The sequence below is a fragment of the Solenopsis invicta genome, chromosome 2 (genome assembly GCF_016802725.1).
Source record: "Solenopsis invicta isolate M01_SB chromosome 2, UNIL_Sinv_3.0, whole genome shotgun sequence".
NCBI classification, from domain to species: Eukaryota; Metazoa; Arthropoda; class Insecta; order Hymenoptera; family Formicidae; genus Solenopsis; species Solenopsis invicta.
This window is the reverse complement of record NC_052665.1, coordinates 798617-802177: the sequence shown is the minus strand read 5'-3', so window position 1 is coordinate 802177 and position 3561 is coordinate 798617. Positions and strand designations below refer to the sequence as shown.

The 3561-nt window shown below is 34.0% G+C and overlaps 1 protein-coding gene across 1 annotated transcript; it reads right to left on the bottom strand.

Moving 5' to 3' along the window:
* Positions 1-381: 381 nt before the first annotated feature.
* On the bottom strand, positions 382-1160 carry LOC120356897. The gene is made up of 2 exons (XM_039445758.1): positions 1113-1160; positions 382-912 (listed from the first exon to the last, which is right to left on the bottom strand). The coding sequence occupies exons 1-2, from the start codon at positions 1158-1160 to the stop codon at positions 382-384; spliced, it is 579 nt and encodes a 192-aa protein (XP_039301692.1).
* Positions 1161-3561: the final 2401 nt, after the last annotated feature.

Here is a 3561-nt window from a genome sequence, read left to right as displayed (position 1 = left end):
GACGCACGTAGAATAATGATCCAAACTATCTGTTTGTTCAAGAAAACTTCTATTCGAGTCAAGAATTCGTTGATATTCTTGATTCATCTCTGACGTTATTGACCGCGCCGATTGCTCGGTACTTTTATCATCGACGTTTTTTGCCAACACTTTGACAGCTCTACACTCGATTGATCCTTCTGTATCGCAGGGCACCGTGTTCAAATTTTCGTTACAATCCGTTGTAGTATTGAAATCCCTATCGAATAAAATTCAGTAGATATAATTTTACGCGATAATCGATAAAAAACACAACATCAGCGAAATTCACGAATAAACATAAAAAAGTAAAAAAATAATAATAATCTTTTATCAAAGTTAAAATTGTTAATTTTTGATAAATTATTCAACCGTCGATACTTGACGTAGTCCATTTTTAATTGTTGAGAAAAAATATTTTTCTCGTAACACATACGTGACGAAATTTCGATCTGGCAAGTAGTCTCGCTCGTTGACAAAATCCCGCACGTTCAAGCCCCTTAAAACATTGTTTTCGATGCCCAATGCGTCCAACTCGCGAGAAATTTTATTCAATCTATTGTGCAAAATGACAGAATCCAGAAAGCAAGTGATCAGATCATCCTTTATCATGTGTTTGACGGTATTTCTCATAATTTCTTCCATCGTACCGACGTCGTATTCGGCCACTCTGCTCAGAGGATCTTTCCACATAATTATTGCATCGACAAATTTCTTCAAATATGGAAATTTCTTGACCCATCGGGAATTTGTACTGTACACAAACTCTTTTAACAAAGAACGGATTCTATATTCCAGAGTAGGCACAAAGAGTACTCGAATCTTGTCGAAATAGAGTCCATATTTCTCTAAATCGAATACTGTGTCTTGATTTGTACAATCGCACGGATTTGTCTGAAATGAAGAAGACAACAAATTTTTTTCCAATGTAGAAAGATAAATTGTGTTATTTGTAGATAGCAAGCGTCATTTTTTACAGTTTAACGTACAAATAAAATATTACGTTTTATATTTTGGTTTATATTAACTATTTAGTGAATACAAACTAAATAATTTAAAAAATAAAAAAATATATACAACATTTTTTTTATTACCAATGTCTGCTCATTCCTAAACGACGTGTACAATTGATCTTCCGTCATAATAAAATTAATGAGAGAGAGAGAGAGAGAGAGAGAGAGAGAGAGAGAAGAAACAAAAAGAAACACGATTAAAATATATTTGAAAATTATATAATAATTTTTGCGTGTCAAATAATTAATATATCATTCTTTAAACCGATATTCCTGATATTTAACAACGTATGTATATACAACCTAAAAATGTACCGTCACTACTCTTCTCTTGAAGATGGGTTTAATGTAAAGGTTAAATCGCAAAATTAGTCAATTAAATACTTTCCTATATTCACAGTTTCACATTCATGAAAATATGATTGACGTTTCTTTCTCGCATAATAAGCGAGGTACTTCATATTTATATTAATACCATGTAATACGATGCTCACCTCATAGATGCGCAATTATACTGATGCTACGGGCAACGCAATTATACGAGACAATTTATTGTGTACTGCTTCTAGTTAAACTACTTAACTTCATTACCTCATACCATCGCAATGCCAAAATGCAGGACTCGCTAGATATGCTAATACGCTAACTATTAAGAGCGACAATATACGTATGTGAAACCCTTAAAACAGAGGGATGCATAAAGAACAGAAATAGATTACACAAAAATACATCGAGTTAAATTATTACTTCATTTAAAGGTTACAGAAAAATTGTAATTCTCTGAGAAAATTAGTAAGTTTGATTTTTGGAAAATGAAGATATTATTGAAAATATGAAATCCTTCCGACTTATCTCGAGAAGCGGGAAAAATCAATAGAAATATATCGTATACTTCGAATATACAGTTTAACAAAATTAAGTTAACTCCTAAAGCTATAAAATCTTTTTTCCCTTTTACGCGATAGTTACAGAGTCATTTACATTTTTGATGCGGACGTTTTTTTTGACAAGAAAAAAATATAGATACTTCATCTTCAGCTAAACAAAATTCATATTCTTTGTAAAAGACACGCATACATTAAACTCTTCGACACCCTTCGCATAATGCGTGTAATAAAAATAATTTCTACCTTCGCACGCAGGCTGAAAACCAACATCAGTAGTATAACAAATAAGTATAGCACTTGCGTCATGCGTGATACCGCAGCGACGTAACACGTGGGGGTGAATATCGTGCCATGACGAACGGCGAAATACAAAAAGCTTTTGGCTAAGTGGGAGATCGAGATCACGAGGCGAGATGGTGAACTTGTGTAACGAAGAGAGGACTGTACGAAATTCTGTGGAATAGTACGAGACAGCCATAACCCATTCACGTAGCGGCTCTCCACGTGGATCAATACTTATGACGCCGAGACACAGCGTAACAGCCCCACGTTGACTACGCACGCAGCACCCTATCGCCCCGAGACAGAAGAATCCTGAGATGTTCCGGAACATTCATCTCTTCCAAGGCACTTGGCAACACTGATATATTCAATTTTGTTAACAGCACTTAGTTATTAACGATATTTAATTATTCATGTGATATTTACAAAACCATCTTTTTACTCATTTATCTATTTTTTTTATTTATTTATATAAAAAGAATAATATTATAGTCTTATCCACGATTAAATATATTACAGTTAAGTAGTCAATCGTTTAAAGATACATCTTTGTACATCAGCTTAATTAGTTAACGAACGTACGACTCCATTAACAGTTAACGGCGTGAGTAAAACATTTTTTTATGCGATTGTAATTACATAATATAGGTTCTTTTCTTAAAGTAACAATGATTCGTACGATTCACTTTTCTAGCTATTGTACCGATCACGATTGTTTCAAAAATTAATATAAATGTATAGCAACAATATAATGTTGTATTCGCCTATTCGAGACACGTAAAATCAGTTTGCTGTCGCGGTTTATATCGCAAGTAACATTTTTATCCTACAGCAGTAAATAAAGCAATATCCGGAAATATAAATATCGCGCAGTACTTCGTGTATCCAAAGAACATCAAATCTATGCGAATAGCAGATTCCATTATTTATTGATCGCTCGTACATTTGAGTATGAAATATAGTGTCAGCGTAATTTTTTTCACAGTGATTCTGCTTTCGATTGCGTTATCAATTTTGCGATGCGTATAGAACGTTTTATGTCATGCGTAAAAAAAGAAGATGCAATTGATGGCGTTAGAAAGTATCAAAAAAGGATAAGCATTCTCGAATCCGAACGGTTTACGTGAAATGGCTGCTGTTTAATGTGGATGTAATTCGGTTTACGTAAAGGAATCTTCAGCATCGGAAACCGACTAGAACACGAGGACTTTTATTCGAACAGGGATTGCGAGACAATCCGGATGTTGCGCTGGAAAATCACGAGCTTCAAGAATGTTTTGATACTCCTTCCCTTGGGACATCCCGTTGAACGAATTGCTACGATATATTTGCTCTCATTATCGTACTAATAAATAATATTA

Coding starts and splice junctions, on each gene's coding strand:
- LOC120356897 (XM_039445758.1), bottom strand. CDS start 1,160: ATGACGGAAGATCAATTGTACACGTCGTTTAGGAATGAGCAGACATTG. Junction 913..1,112: donor TTAGGAATGAGCAGACATTG/GTAATAAAAAAA, acceptor TCTTCATTTCAG/ACAAATCCGTGCGATTGTAC.